Source organism: Dysidea avara, chromosome 2 (assembly GCF_963678975.1).
Source record: "Dysidea avara chromosome 2, odDysAvar1.4, whole genome shotgun sequence".
Classification (NCBI taxonomy): domain Eukaryota; kingdom Metazoa; phylum Porifera; class Demospongiae; order Dictyoceratida; family Dysideidae; genus Dysidea; species Dysidea avara.
The window spans coordinates 11,315,843-11,337,222 of NC_089273.1; the positions used below are offsets into that span (position 1 = coordinate 11,315,843).

A 21,380-nucleotide genomic window follows, 5' to 3' on the forward strand; every position below is an offset into this window, starting at 1 on the left:
ATCTTAGGAGGAATGGATGATTATGGTTCAGGATCATATCAAGTCACATTTACTGCTGGAGAGATAATCAGCTTATTTGATGTTCCAATAACTGATGATAATGTAGTGGAAGATGATGAAACCATTGATCTCACCATTCTGTCAACATCACTACCAAATAGAGTTAGTGTTACTAACCCATCACAAGCTAACATCACCATAATGGATACTACAAGTTAGTAAAAAAAATCTATATTGTTTTATTATATGTATTCAGGGTTCTGCCCACACTGAGCGGCTGTGGTTCAAAGTGACCAGTACCTCTAAAATCTGACTAGTACCCTCTTAAATCCGACCAGTACAATTCTTACATATATCACTTATACATGTGCAATATACCCTAATACACACAGCATTTAACTTTAGGCCATCACTCAGGAATTTCTGGGCAGAATCCTGTGTATTGTGGAATGCATTATTATTCCAGTAGTATTGCAAATGGTGGGAGACATTTTATTTTTATTAGCCGTAGTGTAATTATCTGTAACAAATGTAAAATCAAGGGTGTATTACACCTGTTGTCTTTCATAGACATAACAGTGAGATTCATCCAGGACAGATTCTTTGGTTCTGAAGAAGATGGATCAGTAGTGGTAATGCTGGAGCTAGTAGGAGGGTCATCTAGTAGATCATTTGATGTGATTGTAACTCCATCAGAACAATCACCTGTTTCTGCTGAAGGTATGACCTAAAGCACTATGACACTACTGACTACATGATATCATAACTAATCCTGATAAAAACTGGGTTAAATTTTATCTATCTGATCAAGTAAAATTGCATTGGTATGATGCATGTGAAGTGACTTAAATTTAGTTAATTAAACGTGACTGTTCTATTAGAGTGATTGATTGCTGTATTAGAATATCTCAAAAACTTATTGCAACATTCAGTATATAGTAAAAGTGTGGCAGTGGTCCTGCTGACTGCCACATTTCCAGCACCTCTGTTAATTTAATGGTATCCTACTACACTCTTGTTGCTATTAAACTGTCCTTTTTAACAGGTGGTGTTGACTTTAACACTACAAACCAAAGAGCCACATTCCCCAGTGGTATAACAACAAGTAATGTTAGTATAACAGTGTTCAATGATACCATTGTTGAGGGAGATGAAATGTTTGACTTAACATTAACGGTACCAGAATTATTTAATGGAAGGATATCAGCTGGTAATCGTGATATGGCTGTTGGAGATATCACTGATCATACTAGTGAGTCTAGTAACAGTACTGTATTAGTGCTAAAATGTACTGTGTGGTATAGAATTATAAATTAAGCACTGACAATTTTACACCTTGCAAAAGACATCCTATTACTTGTTATTGTTGTGTATAGTGGTTGTGATCAACTTCGCTGAAGGACAATTTACTGGTAGTGAATCATCAGGAATAGTAGAGGTGGCAGTTGTTAAGGTTTTGGGAACATCTTCAGCTCCTCTTGATGTAATAGTTACTCCTTTTGAACAATCACCAGTATCAGCAACTGGTAAGGGATACATTGGTAGATATGATGTTTAGTGACTACTATACTCCAATAGGATCAGGTGTTGACTTTGACTCTAATCCAATTACTATAACAATTGAAGCTGGATCAACAGAGGGTAGAGGTAACATATCAGTGAGCTGTGACAATGTGGTAGAAGGAGTGGAGACTTTTGATATGAATTTAACACTTGCTAGTAGTGATAATCCTCTAGTGAGAGTAGGTAGGGACACTTCAGTTGGAAGAATCACTGATAGTACAGGTATGATAGTAGTATAATAAATCTATGTTGATCAGTGTGTGACATATATAATATCCTGTATAGTTGTGGTGAACATTGCACAGTCCAGTTATGAGACAAGAGAGAACAGTAGTGAAGTGACATTAACACTAACACTCAGTGAAGTATCATCTGAACCATTTGAAGTTGTACTGACTACAATGGACATCACTGCTACAGGTGGGTAAAGCAACTGAACGTTGTACTTAAATTAACGCTTCCATAATAAGACATCGGTGTAGCACTTGGTAGGCTAGGGAGGTGGAAGCCTCTCCACTATTTAAACTATATTTGGGCCATGTGCTTTAACATTATATATAACACATTTTTGTACTCTAATAGAGCAGCCAGAGAATCTAAACAAGCAGTTATGCACTCAAATAAACTTTCAAGAAATTTTTTTCTAAAATTTAGTTGAAATTGTTACCAATTTCATCTTTAGAATTCTATTTGTTTAATTTCATACCCCAGAGGTATATCCTAGATGGAGCATGCTTTAAACGACATTGTGAATTTTGCAGCAAACTTATGATGCTGTTATCCATGCCTATTACAATAATAGAAAATACTATATTCCAAATGTGTACTGTATGTCATAATGCATTTGTTCGTATGCTTTTACCTTTTGCAAAAAGATGCATAATTTATTGTATTAACAGATGTTGAGGACTACAATGGAACAATGATCACAGTTGATGTTCCTGCTGGAGTATTAACACAATCATTTACAATAGACATTATTGATAATGATGTTGTAGAATGTGATGAAGTGTTCAGTGTCACTATAGAGTCTGTTACCACATGTGGAGTTACTACTGGAGATGTTATCAATAGTAATGTGACTATAATGGATGATGATGGTGAGTGGAGTAACTACAGTGTTGTGTCTTTCTTTATAAAATTATTCCACCCACAGAAACAGTATTATCACTGAACCAAACAGAATATTCAGTATCAGAAGTTGATGGTCAATTACTAGTGGGTGTTACACTTAGTAGAGTAACATCAAAAGATGTAACTGTACTAGTCACTATCACTGATGGGACAACTACCGGTAATATTGTTAACCCAATGACTACATAATACTATTAATGTACATATCTTTCACAGATGGAGAAGATTATAATGTAACACAACAATCACTACTCGTCATACCAGCTGGGTTGACATCATCATTATATAGTGTAGATATTATTAATGATATGATACATGAAGATGATGAGACATTTGATATTACTATAACATTGATGACAACTTGTTTATCAATAAGTGTTGATAATAATTCTACTACTGTGACAATCCTTAATCATGGAGGTAAGTGTAACATTGCTGACAACTATTGTACACAAAGTTTTGAGATTGTTCAATGATGGTTGAGTATAGCATTTTTTCTAGACAGTGATGCGTGAAATGCAATGCAGCAATAATTTTGGCATCCTTACACCCATATTTCTGTCTGGTATTACAAAACAATACTATCTATCATAATAATATGAAATTATGAGATGGTGTGTATATGTTGTTGTTGTTGTTTTTTTTTTTTAATCCTAATATTCTTCATAAATTTTATGCTATCATGTGTGGGCAATCAAGCACCATTGCATAGACACATTCTCATTTGTAGAAAGTAGGCTGATAGGCACATCACACAACATAGATACATACTTTAATGGATGCACTTCAATTCTTTGCAATATTAATTTGCATATTCTAATACTGATAAAATTATGTTAATTTAGTTATAACTGTGGGATTCAGCCAGTCCACATACAGTGTTAATGAAGATGTCAGTAATGTTACAATAATGTTAGAACTGAGTAGTTCACCTGCTATTGATGTCACTGTACAAGTGTTTAGTAGTGATGGAACAGCTACTGGTGAGTGTACAACATTACACTAATACATAATGTGATGTTGAGTGAGAAATTGTTGACTGTTACATTATTACAGGTAATGATAGAGATTACACATCTGGAGTGTATACTGTCACATTCTCTGCTGGAGTAAATTCATCACAACTCAACATTCTTATCATTAATGATAATATATTAGAAGATGATGAGACCTTTAATGTCACTATTAATCAGTCCTCACTATCTGATGGAGTTGTTGTAGGAGATCCTAGTGAAGTAACAGTGACCATTGTGGATGATGATGGTGAGTATTTTAATACTAGGACTTTATAATGATATTGTCTATTGCATTTCACACAGATATTACTGTAAGATTCAACCAGTCATCATACATTGTTGATGAAGATGAAGGACCAGCACAACCTGTACTAGTTCTCAGTAACCCATCATCAACTGATATTACTGTAGTTATAACTGATATGAGTGGATCAGGTAATGATATGCCTAGTATATGGAGTGGTCCAATGAGTGTTATCAAATATCTTAGGAGGAATGGATGATTATGGTTCAGGATCATATCAAGTCACATTTACTGCTGGAGAGACAATCAGTTCATTTGATGTTCCAATAACTAATGATAATGTGGTGGAAGATGATGAAACCATTGGTCTCACTATTCAGTCAACATCACTACCAAATAGAGTTAGTGTTACTAACCCATCACAAGCTAATATCACCATAAAGGATACTACAAGTTAGTGACATGTAACTAGTGTCTGTCCAGTCTCCTTGTGTACATGCATTATTTCCCAAACTGCATCATATAGGGTGGTAGTACCATATATTAGGATTTGGGGTTTTATGGCCAAAAATCACCCAGAGGCCAGCTTCACAAGACAACCCTTATACTTTGGCAGTATTGGTTGGACATAACCAAGCCTAAAAGTGCCTCCAAAACAACTCTTAAGTGCTTCCAGACATAGGCAGTGGAAACGGGGGACCAGAGGGGCTATGACCCTCTCCCCCCACTTTTATAGGACAATGTTTGCAAGACTGAAAAGATCAAGATACTCTAATAGAACAGTAAAGGTTGAGATACTTTAATAGAGCAGTCACAGTATTCAGAGAAGCAATGTAGCAAGCTACCTGTGTGTAGTTGTAAATAAGGATATATTATATAGGTTTGGTGGAGAATAGCCATTACCTTTTTGTGTCTCTGACTTACAGTTAGGCCATCCTCTAAAACATTAACTCTGGCACTATCATTTCTTTTGATGCAGTATGCATGCAGTGGCGTAGCCAGGAAAATTTTTTTACCGAGGCAAAGTTTGTACATTGAGAGGGTCTGCTTCTGACTCAACTGATTCACATATACTTTCAAGTATGAGTGGTACAGCATTTGCAGGTTGCCTATCTGGTTGGATGGAAGAAACTGTTTCAGAAGACGCTGAACATTTTTCTACATATCATAAGTAATGTTCCAGCATAGTTAATGCTACAGTATACCATGCTTCAATTATTAGACTAGTTTAATTGCATGCAATACAACTTACTCCAGAGATATTTTGAGTGGTAAGGCCACTCATGGACTGCAACAGAGGTCATAGTCATGCACACTACCTTTTAATTGATCTGATGTGGTGTTTAAGTCAGAGATAATTATCTCTTTCGTGTGTTGCTCAACTGCATGTGCTAAGCATGTCAAGCTAGGGAGTCTGGGAGCATGCTCTCTCAAGGAAATTTTTGAAAATATATGCTTTGAAATGGCATGTGGAGGCAACGTCTTTGATTGTAACTGCTAATGCATGATATGCATGATCAATTAGCTCAATGTAATACCATGCAGTTGACTCATTGGAACTTTTGAAAAGTACTGTAAAGACAATTAATTATAACATGAATGTAAATGTGACCAAATTTTGGAATATCAACCTTATGGGCACATTTGACACTTAAAATATTTAATGACAAAATAACAAGCTTTATAGTGCAAATCTACTTGTTAATAACTGTACACCATTCTCAATACCTAAAATTACTAGAAAATTCTAGAAATATTTTTATAACTGTGCACTGCGCATAATAGTAACCCACTAAACATGAAAATTCTAATTATTTCACGTGCCCCCAATATGGGTGATTTTCCAAAATTTGGTCACAAATAATCAAGCAGTGTAATGAGAACAGTGGCTATATTCTGTGCTGAATGCTCTATTAGAGTATATTACGATGACTGCTCTATTAGAGTATCTCGACCTTTTACAAATTCAAGTAACTGAAACGTGGTCTAGCACCATGCAAGGCACCATGTCACCATAGGCTCCAGCCCTTCTTAGTACTATAGTCATAGATTCTATTTTTTTCGTATAGTGATGCTGTCTAGTAACGTATGAGTAGAAAATCTGGGGTGCCAAAACTCTAGCCTGTTGTTGAGCATTTTTACCGAGGCAGCTGCCTCGGTTGCCTCAATGGTAGCTACGCCACTGTGCATGGGTTCACCAATCATAACAATGTTTAAACAAACAAGTATATGGAAAATTAGTTTGATTATGGATCATAGAAGAATGTAAAAAAACAAGGAGGTCACCTACACCTTTAGATATACTAGTGTGGACATTTAATCCCTAATTCAGTCATGGGCATAGATTAAAGTAGGGATTTAAAAGTCCACAAGTAAAGCCAACCTTCCTTACTTTTTAGCTATTCCCTTATTTCTCAACTTTTTTCTACGATCCCTACTGAAACTTAAAATTCCTAAGTTTTCATTTTTATACTTGTCACATAATAATATTAATATTGTATACTTCACTATAATTGTGACCGGATTGGAGATAGATTCCTTTCTTTATGCATGTATCTGGCAACTCATAACTTGACTTGTATAAGGTATCCACTAAAACTTGGTCACTTTACACCAGTAATACAACACTATTACATTTCATGTGCAATACTTTTACATACATACACAATAACATTGTTTCACAGTATGATACAACTTGCAACATAAGAAACATAATTCAGGTGCCTATTATTATTATTACACATTTTTCTTGTAGTTATTTCAGTGCAGTTTATCCAAGACAGATTCTTTGGTTCTGAAGAAACTGGATCAGTAGTGGTAATACTGGAGCTAGTAGGAGGATCATCTAGTAGATCATTTGATGTGATTGTAACTCCATCAGAACAATCACCAGTTTCTGCTAAAGGTATGCTACCAAATTCATTAACTGAATCAACTTGCCGTTGCTAGATAATTATGCAGTACTTCAACACATAATGTGGAAAAGGCAGTTGTTAGGTTTCTAATATTAAATTAAAAGCATAAGCAGTTGGAAAGAGAGGGCTGCATGGCATTGGGTACTGTAGAATGCTTGTAAAAAACACATCAAAATTCATCAACAGTTGACCACAGCAACGTCAAGCTCAGTAACCTTGTACGTTGATACTTACGTACTACATATCTCATATCAGAATTTCCTTATTGGAGATTGGGGGAGCATTCATCCATGTTATAGCATTTTCAGACTCTACTGTGTATTTTAAATATACAAATATAAATTTGTTACCTGAAAGTGCTTAAATATAATAAAAATGAGTTCTTCAGCTTTATGGCATTACAGTGGTATCAAACAGTACAGTAGTACTGTTTATAGGGATCGCCCCAAAGTGACGAGTACTGCCAATATTACGGCCTTTAAAAATCATCCTAGAGAAACATTACACCAGAAAAATCAAGACACACAGCTGTGTGTCGTGCGGCCAAGCAAGCTGGAGACCACACCGTGAGTATATTAACAGGATATTAAATATTAGTCCATGATATTAGTCCATGATATTAAATCACCGTAAAACAATAAGAAGTGTTATATCCCTACTGTGCTCAAGATACCATAACAGAAATGCACAGTAGGGATATAACACTTCTTATTGTTTTACGGTGATTTAATATCATGGACTACTCCAACTTGTTTCAGTACTGTTTATCGATGTGCTATGGTCCCTACTATAGTTGAAAATTCCAATATTTTTTCCTGTACTTGTTCTAATAAAACATTCACACATACTTGTGAGCTTGAAACACTACATGACTATTTAATAATGATAAGCAATGTAGATAAATTTTAAGCAAAAGATATAGCCAGTAGGTCACACAAAAGAAAGAAAAGTGGGCTGGAAACAAAAAAACTCAAAAGGCTTTTAGGCCTACTTAGCTATACAGTAAGAAGTGTCTATGAAAGTAAAAGTAACCATACAAAAGAGCTGATATATAGAGAAGCCAAGAATGAATGTAGCTGTAATTAACACACATTTAACATTGTATTCTTATTTATCGTCAGTATTCATTCCTGCAGCATTAAACTTAATTACTCTGAAATCTAACTGAGTAATAATTTGGCGACAATTCTCACACAAACTATATTATTTTTATTATTATTATTAGCACTTTACAGTGACCAGCACTGAAGGTGTGACAGCAACATGTGCTGCAGCCTTAGGATTACCTAACCTGATTTCTATAGAAGAAGGTAACAAAGTTATTAGCCAATCAGAGTTTAAAGGAACGCAATAATGAACTTGAGCCATCCAATGATTTAATTACAATCTGTATTGATATTAATTTTATTCTTTGTTGCAGATATCAGCTATTTTTGTTACTGGTAACTTTTCTTTCAAAGATACAACCACTCATTACAGCAAAATTGTGTTTACATTGAGTTTTAATATGACATTGTTTCTTTACAGGTGATGTTGACTTTAGCACTATAAACCAAACAGTCACATTCCCCAGTGGTATAACAACAAGTAATGTTAGTATAGCAGTGTTCAACGATACCATTGTTGAGGGAGATGAAATGTTTGACTTAACATTAACTGTACCAGAATTATTTAATGGAAGGATATCAGCTGGTAGTCGTGATATGGCTGTTGGAAATATCACTGATAATACTGGTGAGTCTATTATCAAAAATGCACCATATGACAGCCAAACTATTAATTTGCAATTCACAATACACACCTTGCAAAACTAAGTAATTCCTTGATTTGTTATTGTTGTTTAGTGGTTGTGATCAACTTTGCTGAAGGACAATTTACTGGTAGTGAATCATCAGGAATAGTAGAGGTGGTAGTTGTTAAGGTTGGGGGAACATCTTCAACTCCTCTTGATGTAATAGTTACTCCTTTTGAACAAACACCAGTATCAGCAACTGGTAAGGAATACATTGGTAGATATGATGTTTAGTGACTACTATACTCCAATAGGATCAGGTGTTGACTTTGACTCTAATCCAATTACTATAACAATTGAAGCTGGATCAACAGAGGGTAGAGGTAACATATCAGTGAGCTGTGATATTGTGGTAGACGGAGTGGAGATGTTTGATATGAATTTAACACTTGCTAGTGATAATCCTCTAGTGAGAGTAGGTAGGGACACTTCAGTTGGAATAATCACTGATAGCACAGGTATGATAGTAGTATAATATATCTATGTTGATCAGTGTGTGACATATATAATATTGTGTATAGTTGTGGTGAACATTGAACAGTCCAGTTATGTGACAAGAGAGAACAGTAGTGTAGTGACATTAATACTAACACTCAGTGCAGTATCATCTGAACCATTTGAAGTTTTATTGACTACAATGGACATCAATGCTACAGGTTGGTAAAGCAATTGAACATTATATTTACATAAACACTTTCATAATAAAACATTGGTGTAGCATCTGGTAGGCTAGGGAGGTGAAAGCCTCTGCACTATTTAAACACTATTGGGGCTTTGTACTTTAACATTACAGTATATAACTCATTGTGATACTCTAATAGAGCAACCAGTTACTCCTAACAAGCAAATAAACTTTCAGAAAAAAATTAGTTGAAATTGTTACCAAATTCAATTTTAGAAGGCTACTTGTTTAATTTTGTACCTTTGAGGTTTATCCTAGATGGAGCATGCTTTGAATCACAGTGTGAAAATTGCAGCAAACTGTTGACACTGTTAGCTCACTCATTAAAATTTTCTAGCTATGCTGTTGTTCATAGGTTACCTTATATGCTATCTTCATTGTTGTACTGCTAATTGACATCACATATCCACGTCTATTATAATAATAAAACATATTATATTCCAAAATGTGTACTATAGGTGTGTCATAATGTGTTTAATCTTATCCTTTTACTTTTTGCAAAAAGATGTAGAATTTATTGTTTACACAGATGTTGAGGATTACAATGGGACAAATATCATAGTTGAAGTTTCTGCTGGAGTATTAACACAATCATTTACAATAGACATTATTGATGATGATGTTGTAGAATGTGATGAAGTGTTCAGTGTCACTATAGAGTCTATTACCACATGTGGAGTTACTACTGGAGATGTTATCAGTAGTAATGTGACTATCATGGATGATGATGGTGAGTGGAGTAACTACAGTGTTGTAATTTAAAACTATTCCACCAACAGAAGCAGTATTATCACTGAACCAAACAGAATATTCAGTATCAGAAGTTGACGGTCAATTACTAGTTGGTGTTACACTTAGTAGAGTAACATCACAAGATGTAACTGTGCTAGTCACTATCACTGATGGGACAACTACTGGTAATATTGTTAAGCCAATGACTACATGATACTATTAATGTACATTTCTTTGACAGGTGGAGAAGATTATAATGTAACACAACAATCACTACTCGTCATACCAGCTGGGTTGACATCATCATTATATAGTGTAGATATTATTAATGATATGATACATGAAGATGATGAGACATTTGATATTACTATAACATTGATGACAACTTGTTTATCAATAAGTGTTGATAATAATTCTACTACCGTGACCATCCTTAATCATGGAGGTAAGTGTGACATTGCTGACAACTAAAGTTTTGAGATAGTTAAATGACAGTTGAGTAAAGCATTTTTTCTATGACAGTGATGCGTGAAGTGCAATACAATGCAACAATAATAAAATTATTTTGGCATCCTTACACCCACATTTCTGTCTGGTATTACAAAACAGTACTATCCATCAGAATTATATGAAGTGTTGATAGGGAAACAGTGGAAATGGAAACTGGAAACGGAAAGTGGAATTGGAAAATGGAAATGGTAAAATTGTCATATAAATGTACCCTAGAGTAAAACCCTTGTATGGTGGCCACCACCTCTTAAAGACTACCTTCTTATAAAGACCACTTTATTATTAGATCTCAATGACCTTATAAGACCACTTCATGATCACCTTTATAAAGACCACTCTCTGTACAAAGACCACTTCTCAACATTGTAATAATCGTTCCAAAAATCTTATCAAAACAACTAGGTCAGCTAAACAATACTACATTCTTAATGTCATCATCTCTTTATGAGACCTCATTTTTTGTTGATACAATAGGTTGTAGTGTAGCTAGCTACATTTCATTTGCATGGACTAAGGACTTGGCACATTCTGGTACAAAGTAAGCGATAATGGTAGATGACTTGAGTGAAGTGTGGACCAAAACATGGGAGATGGCATTGACCTCTTTCTATGTGTTATGAAATATATGTTTGAAGCTTATTAAATATTACCCATGTAAAGAGGTGGTCTTTATAAAAGGTGACCACAAAGTGGCCTTACCTATCTTTAGAACCTAATTACAACATATTCTTTGTATAGAAGTGGTCTTTGTACAGAGGTGGTATTTAAAAGTGACACTAAGTGAGGTTTTACCCTAGGACCGTAAGAGCCTAGCTGTTTTGATAAAGTCATAGAATACATGCTTGGAATCTTAGCTATTATTACAATGTGAGAGGTGGTCTTTGTAAAGAGGGTGGTCTTTCAACAGACCATGAAACAGTCTTATAAAGTCAGCTATCTTTGAGATCTAATTACAATTAGGTCTTTGTATGGAGGTGGTCTTTATAAGAAGGTGGTCTTTAAGAGGTGGGCACTAAACAAGGGTTTCATTGTAGGGTACGTTTATATGATGATTTGACAATTTCTGTTATCCGTTTCCACTTTCCGTTTCCGGTTTCCATTTCTACTGTTTCCAATTGCCCGTGTTGAGATGGTGTCTATTTGCTGTTTCAAATTCTAAAATTTGGATTAAATTTTATGCTATATAGTGTGGACAGTCAAGCACCATTGCATAGACACAATTTCAGTTGTAGGAAGTAGGCTAATAGGCACATCACATAACATAAATACATACTTTAATAAATGTATTTGAATTGTTTGCAGTATTCATTTACAAATTCTAATACTAATAAATTATATTTTAATTTAGTTATAACAGTGAGATTCAGCCAGTCCACATACAGTATTAATGAAGATGTCAGTAATGTTACAATAATGTTAGAACTGAGGAGTTCACCTGCTATTGATGTCACTGTACAAGTGTTTAGTAGTGATGGAACAGCTACTGGTGAGTGTACAACATTACATTAATACATAATGTGATGTTAAGTGATAAATTGTTGACTGTTACATTATTACAGGTAATGATACAGATTACACATCTGGAGTGTATACTGTCACATTCTCTGCTGGAGTAAATTCATCACAACTCACCATTCTTATCACTGATGATAATATATTAGAAGATAATGAGACCTTTAATCTCACTATTAATCAGTCTTCACTACCTGATGGAGTTGTTGTAGGAGATCCCAGTCAAGTAATGGTGACTATTATTGATGATGATGGTGAGTATTTTAATGTTATGACTTTATTTAATGATATTGTCTATTGCATTTCACAGATATTACTGTAAGCTTCAACCAGTCATCATATATTGTTGATGAAGATGAAGGACCAGCACAACCTGTACTAGTTCTCAGTAACCCATCATCAACTGATATTACTGTAGTTTTAACTGAATCGGATATGAGTGGATCAGGTAATGATATGCCAAGTATATGGAGTGCTCTAATGAATGTTATCAAATATCTTAGGAGGAATGGATGATTATGGTTCAGGATCATATCAAGTCACATTTACTGCTGGAGAGACAATCAGTTCATTTGATGTTCCAATAACTAATGATAATGTGGTGGAAGATGATGAAACCATTGGTCTCACTATTCAGTCAACATCACTACCAAATAGAGTTAGTGTTACTAACCCATCACAAGCTAACATCACCATAAAGGATACTACAAGTTAGTGACATGTAACTAGTGTTTGTCCAGTCTCCTTGTGTACATACATTATTTCCCAAACTGTATCACATAGGGTGGTAGTAGCATATGTTAGGATTTGGGGTTTTCTGGCCAAAAATCACCCAAAAGCCAGCTTCACAAGACAATCCTTATGCCTTGGCAGTATTGGTTAGACATAACCAAGCCTAAAAGTGCCTCCAGTATGACTCTAAATGCTTCCAGTCATATGCTGTGGAGACGGGGGACCAGAGGGGCCATGGCCCCCTCCCTCCCCACTTTTATAGGACAATGTTTGCAAGACTGAAAATACTGATATATTCTAATAGAGTAGTCACAGTATTCAGAGAAGCAATGTAGCAAGTTACGTGTGTGTAGTTATAAATAAAGATATATATATATATATATATATTATACATGTATAGGTTTGGTAGAGAGCAGCCATTACCTTTTTTGTGTCTCCGACTTACAGTTAGGCCATTCTCTAAAACATTAACTCTGGTGCTATCCTTTCTTTTGATGCAGTATGCATGGGTTCACCAGTCATAACAATGTTACAAAAAAATAAACAAACAAGTATAAGGAAAATTAGTTTGATTATGGATCATAGAAAAAAGTAAGGAAACAAGGAGGTCACCTACACCTACTAGTGTGGACATTTAATCCCTAACTCAGTCATGGGCATAGATTAAAGTAGGGATTTAAAAGTCCACAAGTAAAGCCAACCTTCCTTACTTTTTAGCTATTCCCTTGTTTCTCAACTTTTTTTCTATGATCCCTTAAATCCCTAATTTTTCCTTATTTATGCTTGTCACATAATAATAATTATAATATTGTATACTACACTATAATTGTGACCGGATTGGAGATAGATGCCTTCCTTTATGCATGTATTTGGCAACTCATAACTTGACTTGTATAAGGTATCCACTAAAACTTGGCCACTTTACACCAGTAATACAACACTATTACATTTCATGTGCAATACTTTTACATGCACACACAATAACATTGTTTCACAGTATGATATAACTTGCAACATAAGAAACATAATTCAGGTGCCTATTATTATTACACATTTATTCTTGTAGTTATTTCAGTGCAGTTTATCCAAGACAAATTCTTTGGTTCTGAAGAAGATGGATCAGTAGTTGTAATACTGGAGCTAGTAGGAGGATCATCTAGTAGATCATTTGATGTGATTGTAACTCCATCAGAACAATCACCTGTTTCTGCTGAAGGTATGTTACCATATTCATCAACTGAATCAATTTCCTGGGTTGACACTGTTGCTAAATAATTATGTAGTACTTGAACACAGTCAACATTGCCCAAATTGTACCCTTTCATCCACACTTTTCGTTGCTCCATCATCTTATTTCTGTAGCTCTAACTTGGCAACTTCATGTTACTTGAAAGTGCTTAAATAAAATAAAAATGAGTCTTTTCAGCTTTATGGCATTACAATGGTATCAAACAGTACGGTAGTACTGTTTAAGTAGGGATCGCCCACGCTGCCAATATATTCATCCTAGAGAAACGTTACGCCACAAAAATCACCTTTGCAGAATAATGTTGGTCCATCTGACAGCATTGAAAACATTTACCGGTGACCAGAAAAATTTTTTTAAGTGCCAAAACTAGAAATTTAGTCTGCCTCACTGCATGCCTGACCACATTCGCAAGCCTAGAGACCAAACAATGCAGTGCATGGCCACCATTTTATTTCACAATAACAAACTGACTGGTGGGATGTGCCTTTTGGGGTTCTGATAGTGTAGGTCCTCTGTTCTCTGTCTTCTCTTTTATCTTCAATTGAGCTGCTTGTCTTCTTCTCCATCCAAAGAAACCATATCGAGGCATTAATTTTCTGTATCAACACGTTTTTTCAGCAGCATATTAATACACCACAGAATTATTTCAGAGCTGGATTTCAGAAACACTTCAGTCCTGGCACTACTATAAGAGGTATACTAGCTAGATATACAACTTCACAATTGGGATCCTGTTCGCGATAGGTTCGCGACCACACCCATCAAATAATAAAAGATCTACGCGGAGACTAATACCGATAGAGTACAGAGACCATGCACGCCTCTTAACAATCTAACTAGTAAAGAAGATGACCTCACCCCTTATTGGTCTAGCTAGCTGCAAACCCCTTGGCTGACTTGCAATACTCTAATACAGATGTCACTCTACACTCTAATACAACAGTCATGTGTGATATTATAATATAACAGTCACAGGTTACACTGTAGCTGGCTGTGCTACAACAAAAAAACAAACTAGTATTATTTAAAAAATTAGCTGTAATACCATCATTAATCTCTTGTTTCACTACTTTTTATTGTGTAGATCCCTACTTCACTTTTTAATTATTATTAAATACTAGTAATAATTATTCTTAGACCCTTTTTGTCGTGGATTTGGTGAATTTTGGAGGTGTCTAAGTTACTTAGACTCTTTTCATGTTTACTTAGATTCTTGTAATGTTTATTACGCACACACTTGTACTGGTAGCGTTGTGCATCGCCACCTGATAATTAATTTTAAACCTGTAACTGTTGTTATGGGTGGAGTAATGGCTTTTTTCTACTAACAAACCCTACATTTCTCTATTACAAGCAGCTGTCAACAGTGATAAGGTACTACAACTACATAAAGGGTCTAAATAACTTAGACTTCAGACCACAAGGGTAAAAAACCCTCAGGTCCTGTAGTAGCGCCTTCGCTTCGCTCAGGTGCCACGACACAGGGCCATCGGGTTATTAGTTACTTAGACTCCTGTAGTCTGAAGTCTAACTATTACTTATGCTAGCTATATTGATGGTATACTTATCACTGAAAAAAATAATTGCAAGGTCTAAGTGCAATTATTTGTGACCATATACTGTGAAAGTCTCAAATGGTATGTGACCTTTTGAGTGAATTATTACATCTGTGAGACATTATGCGACTATCTGGGTTCCATTGTGGCCACGCAAACTGTAAATTGCAGCAACAGATTAATGATCATGTACCAATGATACAATTTATGTATTGCATTTGATATTTAGTGAAATACTCTATACAACAACTGCTTTACTATGGAGTATCTGCTAATTTTGCCAACAATATTTTTTTTGGAAACAGTGTGGTTAAATCAATGAACAAAATAATAATGGAATAATTAGCAGTGTTTCTCTGGAAAAATGGACATGTAGAAACAGTAACTTAGCAACTTTCACATCAACAAGATTGAGATACTCTAATAGAACAGCCACAGACAGTATTAGGAGCTACTTTGGAAAAGGAAAGTTGAGATACTCTAATGGAACAGTCGTTATACTGAAATCTGAAATATAATAATAAAACAATCATATATACTGTAAGTTTGAAATACTGCATAAATATTTATTAATGGTCAGCAAAATAGACAAAAGACTGAGCAAGTAGTCTACAAAAAAAGAATTGATGGAAAGAAACATGGGCTGGAAAAAAGCAAAGCAAAATGGGCTATTTGACTACAAAGCAAGAAGTGTCAATGAAAGTAAAAGTAACTGGAAACCAAAAGAGTTATATGTACAGTAGCCAAGAATGAATGCAGCTTTAATTAACTCAGTTGTGTTCTTATTTATCATCTGATTCAGCATTCAGTCCTGCTGTATTCATAATCAATTCATTGAAATCCAATTGTGTAGTAATTTAGCTGCTTTTTTCATACTAACTATAGAAAAAGGAAGCCAAACTTAGGGTTTAAAGGAATGCATTGAGGAACATGAGTCATCCAATTTAGAAAATTTATTAATTACAGTTGCATTATATTAATGGCTGCAAATATCAGCTCTTTGTGTTACTGGTTACTTTTATTTTCATAGATGCAACCTACCTTTACAGCCAAACTTTGTTTACATTAAGGTTTAATGTGACATTGTTTCTTTAACAGGTGATGTTGACTTTAACACTACAAACCAAACAGTCACATTCCCCAGTGGTATAACAACAAGTAATGTTAGTATATCAGTGTTCAATGATACCATCGTTGAGGGAGATGAAATGTTTGACTTAACATTAACTGTACCAGAATTATTTAATGGAAGGATATCAGCTGGTAGTCGTGATATGGCTGTTGGAGATATCACTGATAATACTGGTGAGTCCGCCAAAATGCACAATATGAAGGCCAAATTATTAATTTACAATTCACAATATTACACCTTACAAAATTACGTAATTCCTTGATTGGTTATTGTTATTTAGTGGTAGTGATCAACTTTGCTGAAGGACAATTTACTGGTAGTGAATCATCAGGAATTGTAGAGGTGGTAGTTTTTAAGGTTGAGGGAACATCTTCAGCTCCTCTTGATGTAATAGTTACTCCATCACCAGTATCAGCTAATGGTAAGGAATACATTGGTAGATATGATGTTTAGTGACTACTATACTCCAATAGGATCAGGTATTGACTTTGACTCTAATCCAATTACTATAACAATTGAAGCTGGATCAACAGAGGGTAGAGGTAACATATCAGTGAGCTGTGACAATGTGGTAGAAGGAGTGGAGACTTTTGATATGAATTTAACACTTGCTAGTAATAATTCTCTAGTGAGAGTAGGTAGGGACACTTCAATTGGAAGAATCACTGATAGTACAGGTATGATAGTAGTATAATATATCTATGTTGATCAGTTTGTGACATATATAATATCCTGTATAGTTGTGGTGAACATTGCACAGTCCAGTTATGAGACAAGAGAGAACAGTAGTATAGTGACATTAACACTAACACTCAGTCAAGTATCATCTGAACCATTTGAAGTTGTACTGACTACAATGGACATCACTGCTACAGGTTGGTAAAGCAATTGAACATATGTTTACATAAACACTTCCATAATAAGACATTGGTGTAGCATCTGGTAGGCTAGGGAGGTGGAAGCCTCTGCACTATTTAAACTATACTGGGGCTTTGTACTTTAACATTACAGTATATAACTCATTGTGATACTCTAATAGAGCAGCCAGTTACTCCTAACAAGCAGTTGTGCACTCAAATAAACGTTCAGGAAAAATTTGGTTGAAATTGTTACCAAATTCAATTTTAGAAGGCTACTTGTTTAATTTTGTACATTTGAGATTTATCCTAGATGGTCCAGGAGCATGCTTTGAATCACTGTGTGAAAATTGCAGCAAACTGTTTACACTGTTAGCTCACTCAGTTAAAATTTTCTAGCTATGCTCTCGTTCATAGGTTATCTTATATGCTATCTTCATTGTTGTACTGCTAATGGACATCACATATCCATGTCTATTATAATAATAAAACATATTATATTCCAAAATGTGTACCGTACGTATGTCGTAATGTGTTTAATCTTATCCTTTTACTTTTTGCAAAAAGATGTAGAATTTATTGTTTACACAGATGTTGAGGATTACAATGGGACAAATATCACAGTTGAAGTTTCTGCTGGAGTATTAACACAATCATTTACAATAGACATTATTGATAATGATGTTGTAGAATGTGATGAAGTGTTCAGTGTCACTATAGAGTCTGTTACCACCTGTGGAGTTACTACTGGAAATTGTATCAGTAGTAATGTGACTATAATGGATGATGATGGTGAGTAGAGTGTGACTACAGAGTTGTAATCTTGTAATTTATAACTATTCACCCACAGAGGCAGTATTATCACTGAACCAAACAGAATATTCAATATCAGAAGATGATGGTCAATTGCTAGTGGGTGTTACACTTAGTAGAGTAACATCACAAGATGTGACTGTACTAGTCACTATCACTGATGGAACAACTACTGGTAATATTGTTAAGCCAATGACTATATGATACTATTAATGTACATATCTTTGACAGGTGGAGAAGATTATAATGTAACACAACAATCCCTACTCGTCATACCAGCTGGGTTGACATCATCATTATATAGTGTAGATATTATTAATGATATGATACATGAAGATGATGAGACATTTGATATTACTATAACATTGATTACAACCTGTTTATTAGTAAGTGTTGATGATAATTCTGCTACTGTGACCATCATTAATCATGGAGGTAAGTGTTGACATTGCTGACAACTATCGTACACAAAGTTTTGAGATTGTTAAATGACGGTTGAGTAAAGTATTTTTTCTACCATAATGCATGAAACGTAATGCAATACAATAATACTTTCAGAGCCATTACACCAGCATCTTATTCTGGTATTACAAAACAATGCTTGAGATGGTGTCTATATGCTTTCTTTATTTCTAAAATTTAGGCTACACTTTATGCTCTCAAGTGTGGACAAACTAGCACCTGTCCATTGCATGGACACAATTTTAGTTGTAGAAAGTAGGCTAACAGGCACATCACAGAACGTAGATATATACTTTAACGGGTGTACCATATTTCTATATTTATAAACCGTTAAAAATATTTCATCAAAGCTAGCATCCAACGAAAATTAATTACGCAAAAAAAATGTTATCAACATAATATTAGAGAAGTTGAATGAATTTGGTTAACTGCTTTTTGGCCACCTGGACCAAGGCTTGGCCATTGTCGTGTCAAGCATAGGTCTGTTGCAGTATTTTAAAACATGGGCCTCCCTCATTCTGGGAGAGAGTTGTCCTAGTTGGTCCTCATCTACCTGATTTTGTCTCCGGCACAAACCAATAGCATGATAGACAGCTACAGGACACATTAAATGAAAGTATATATATACGTAAATATGCAAGTTGCACGGAATGAACTTCTAGCTATAGCAATTCCACTCCAGTCCATTGCTTGATTTGTGTGTGGGTGCAGTTTCCGGCATGGAACAGAGTCACCACACTTCAGTTTCACTGCTTGTCATTCTGCTCCTATATACAAAAAGGCTGTATAGAATTAATAAAGTTACATAATTTATTGATAAAATTTTTTCGTCACTTCAGGACAAAGATGAAAATTTTTAACACGAAAGTTCAACTCGTGAAAAATTCTCACTGCTTATATTTATAGAAATGTGGTACTTAAATTGTTTGCAATATTAATTTACAGATTATAATATTAACAAAATTATATTTTAATTTAGTTATATCTGTGAGATTCAGCCAGTCCACATACAGTGTTAATGAAGATGTCAGTAATGTTACAATAATATTAGAACTGAGTAGTTCACCTGCTATTGATGTCACTGTACAAGTGTTTAGTAGTGACGGAACAGCTACTGGTGAGTGTACAACATTACACTAATACATAATGTGATGTTGAGTGATAAATTGTTGACTGTTACATTATTACAGGTAATGATAGAGATTACACATCTGGAGTGTATACTGTCACATTCTCTGCTGGAGTAAATTCATCCCAACTCAACATTCTTATCACTGATGATAATATATTAGAAGATGATGAGACCTTTAATCTCACTATTAATCAGTCCTCACTACCTGATGGAGTTGTTGTAGGAGATCCTAGTCAAGTAACAGTGACCATTGTGGATGATGATGGTGAGGGCATTACACTATATAGCAAAAATTAATGTAAAATTATTGATACTGTATGGAACGCTACACCCCGTTATGTTCCAACAGATATTACTGTAAGCTTCAACCAGTCATCGTACATTGTTGATGAAGATGAAGGACCAGCACAACTTTCACTAGTTCTCAGTAACCCATCATCAACTGATATTATTGTAGTTGTAACTGAATCAGATATGAGTGGATCAGGTAATGATATGCCTAGTATGTAGAGTGGTCTAATGAGTGTTATCAAATATCTTAGGAGGAATGGATGATTATGGTTCAGGATCATATCAAGTCACATTTACTACTGGAGAGACAATCAGTTCATTTGATGTTCCAATAACTGATGATAATGTAGTGGAAGATGATGAAACCATTGGTCTCGCCATTCAGTCAATATCACTACCAAATAGAGTTAGTGCTACTAACCCATCACAAGCTAACGTCACCATAATGGATACTTCAAGTTAGTGTCACACCAACCAGTTATTGCACTGTATGTTTTTTTTTAATGTTTATCCCATACAGACTAACCATTTCATAAAATTGTCAGCAAAATTAGCTAAGGATGAAGTGTTTTAGCTTAGACCACATCATAATAAAATACTCATATTTCATTGGCTAGGATCTAGCTCTTGTAGATCCCTTATTTTTATCTCAATAGATCCCTGTGTTTAAGGTTACGGGTTAGGCGCTTAATAATAAGTTATTATTTTTTGATGCGCGATAATGGTTGGTGCAATATTGGCACGAAACTCGAGCAGGTGTTAGTGAGAAGGTTGTTAACTTTAAAGCATTGTATAGCCACGTGATAATAGCGGAGGAATCGTACAAAGTGAGTGTTAATAATTTACTGCGGAAGGTAGTCAAGCGTAAAATTAAGTCCCTGCAATGTGGTTGAACCAGCGTTTAGCGCTACTGCTTAATGTGGTTATTATTCATCAAAAATAGCAGCTGTCAGCCAATTAGCACTAGTTTTTTATAGCAGTGTCAATGGGTGGTTATATTATCTAGGTCCTGTCGTGGAGACTTTGTGGAAAAACTGACTAGAAGCTGGTTAATTA

The 21,380-nt window shown here is 35.0% G+C and overlaps 3 protein-coding genes across 3 annotated transcripts in view; all 3 read left to right on the forward strand.

The window, feature by feature from the left end:
- LOC136247807 (adhesion G-protein coupled receptor V1-like) overlaps positions 1 to 15,979 on the forward strand; it is a 63,944-nt gene extending 47,965 nt beyond the window's left edge. The window contains exons 61-87 of the mRNA XM_066039630.1: positions 8 to 214; positions 571 to 720; positions 1,046 to 1,252; positions 1,377 to 1,526; positions 1,579 to 1,785; positions 1,849 to 1,983; positions 2,463 to 2,663; positions 2,720 to 2,857; positions 2,914 to 3,117; positions 3,543 to 3,680; positions 3,754 to 3,960; positions 4,017 to 4,148; positions 4,204 to 4,410; positions 6,713 to 6,862; positions 8,400 to 8,606; positions 8,717 to 8,866; positions 8,919 to 9,122; positions 9,186 to 9,320; positions 9,876 to 10,076; positions 10,126 to 10,263; positions 10,320 to 10,523; positions 11,937 to 12,074; positions 12,148 to 12,354; positions 12,411 to 12,548; positions 12,604 to 12,810; positions 13,899 to 14,048; positions 15,867 to 15,979. Coding sequence (XP_065895702.1) covers positions 8 to 214; positions 571 to 720; positions 1,046 to 1,252; positions 1,377 to 1,526; positions 1,579 to 1,785; positions 1,849 to 1,983; positions 2,463 to 2,663; positions 2,720 to 2,857; positions 2,914 to 3,117; positions 3,543 to 3,680; positions 3,754 to 3,960; positions 4,017 to 4,148; positions 4,204 to 4,410; positions 6,713 to 6,862; positions 8,400 to 8,606; positions 8,717 to 8,866; positions 8,919 to 9,122; positions 9,186 to 9,320; positions 9,876 to 10,076; positions 10,126 to 10,263; positions 10,320 to 10,523; positions 11,937 to 12,074; positions 12,148 to 12,354; positions 12,411 to 12,548; positions 12,604 to 12,810; positions 13,899 to 14,048; positions 15,867 to 15,979 — 4,625 coding nt within the window. The remainder of the gene's footprint in view (positions 1 to 7; positions 215 to 570; positions 721 to 1,045; positions 1,253 to 1,376; positions 1,527 to 1,578; positions 1,786 to 1,848; positions 1,984 to 2,462; positions 2,664 to 2,719; positions 2,858 to 2,913; positions 3,118 to 3,542; positions 3,681 to 3,753; positions 3,961 to 4,016; positions 4,149 to 4,203; positions 4,411 to 6,712; positions 6,863 to 8,399; positions 8,607 to 8,716; positions 8,867 to 8,918; positions 9,123 to 9,185; positions 9,321 to 9,875; positions 10,077 to 10,125; positions 10,264 to 10,319; positions 10,524 to 11,936; positions 12,075 to 12,147; positions 12,355 to 12,410; positions 12,549 to 12,603; positions 12,811 to 13,898; positions 14,049 to 15,866) is intronic.
- A 1,232-nt stretch (positions 15,980 to 17,211) lies between these two features.
- On the forward strand, positions 17,212 to 18,643 carry LOC136247808 (sodium/calcium exchanger 1-like). Its single transcript, XM_066039632.1, has 4 exons — positions 17,212 to 17,446; positions 17,510 to 17,644; positions 18,218 to 18,418; positions 18,477 to 18,643. The coding sequence occupies exons 1-4, from the start codon at positions 17,212 to 17,214 to the stop codon at positions 18,641 to 18,643; spliced, it is 738 nt and encodes a 245-aa protein (XP_065895704.1).
- Positions 18,644 to 20,052: 1,409 nt separating this feature from the next.
- LOC136247809 (adhesion G-protein coupled receptor V1-like) overlaps positions 20,053 to 21,380 on the forward strand; it is a 76,821-nt gene continuing 75,493 nt past the window's right edge. Inside the window, exons 1-4 of the mRNA XM_066039633.1 lie at positions 20,053 to 20,059; positions 20,092 to 20,298; positions 20,383 to 20,520; positions 20,576 to 20,782. Coding sequence (XP_065895705.1) covers positions 20,053 to 20,059; positions 20,092 to 20,298; positions 20,383 to 20,520; positions 20,576 to 20,782 — 559 coding nt within the window. The remainder of the gene's footprint in view (positions 20,060 to 20,091; positions 20,299 to 20,382; positions 20,521 to 20,575; positions 20,783 to 21,380) is intronic.

Bases quoted from the DNA above. Each gene is read 5' to 3' on its own strand.
- LOC136247808 (XM_066039632.1), top strand. From the start codon at position 17,212: ATGATGTTTAGTGACTACTATACTCCAATAGGATCAGGTATTGACTTT. The intron at 17,645-18,217 runs GTTGGTAAAGCA...TTGTTTACACAG, and splicing joins AATGGACATCACTGCTACAG to ATGTTGAGGATTACAATGGG. The intron at 18,419-18,476 runs GTGAGTAGAGTG...ATTCACCCACAG, and splicing joins GACTATAATGGATGATGATG to AGGCAGTATTATCACTGAAC.